At 41.1% G+C, this 538-nt stretch overlaps 1 protein-coding gene across 1 annotated transcript in view; it reads left to right on the top strand.

Annotated features, from left to right (window-relative positions):
• The window catches only part of LOAG_17272 (hypothetical protein), a gene marked incomplete at both ends in the record, with an annotated part of 6,623 nt that extends 6,090 nt beyond the window's left edge, over positions 1–533 (top strand). The window contains one exon of the mRNA XM_020449932.1: positions 303–533. Within this exon, the coding sequence (XP_020306466.1) occupies positions 303–533 (231 nt within the window). The remainder of the gene's footprint in view (positions 1–302) is intronic.
• Between the last annotated feature and the right edge of the window lie 5 nt (positions 534–538).

The raw sequence follows: 538 nt of genomic DNA, 5'->3' as shown, positions 1-538 counted from the left end.
ATCGGATTAGTTTCAGAAAGAAGGGCAGATGGGTAGTGACACTGTTTCTCATCAAGATTACGTCAATAGGACAGGAGAACGATATCCGGTAACAAAACCACAAGATTCTGATCTTTTGCATGGTGATGGATCATTCATGTCAGAAACGCAAACTGCTACCGAGTTTACAGCGAAGAAAGGTGAACGATACGATGCAAAACGTCCCGTTGAATCTGAATTATGGAAGGTTTGTTCGGCTTCATTTTAGGATAAGTATGGAAACGTGGGAGTTGATTGTAATAAATCGATCGGATTAGTTTCAGAAAGAAGGGCAGATGGGTAGTGACACTGTTTCTCATCAAGATTACGTCAATAGGACAGGAGAACGATATCCGGTAACAAAACCACAAGATTCTGATCTTTTGCATGGTGATGGATCATTCATGTCAGAAACGCAAACTGCTACCGAGTTTACAGCGAAGAAAGGTGAACGATACGATGCAAAACGTCCCGTTGAATCTGAATTATGGAAGGTTTGTTCGGCTTCATTTTAGGATAA

This window comes from Loa loa (assembly GCF_000183805.2).
Source record: "Loa loa unplaced genomic scaffold supercont3.56, whole genome shotgun sequence".
Lineage (NCBI taxonomy): Eukaryota > Metazoa > Nematoda > Chromadorea > Rhabditida > Onchocercidae > Loa > Loa loa.
Note: the sequence above shows the minus strand (reverse complement) of the source record. Positions and strands in the feature narration are given on the sequence as shown.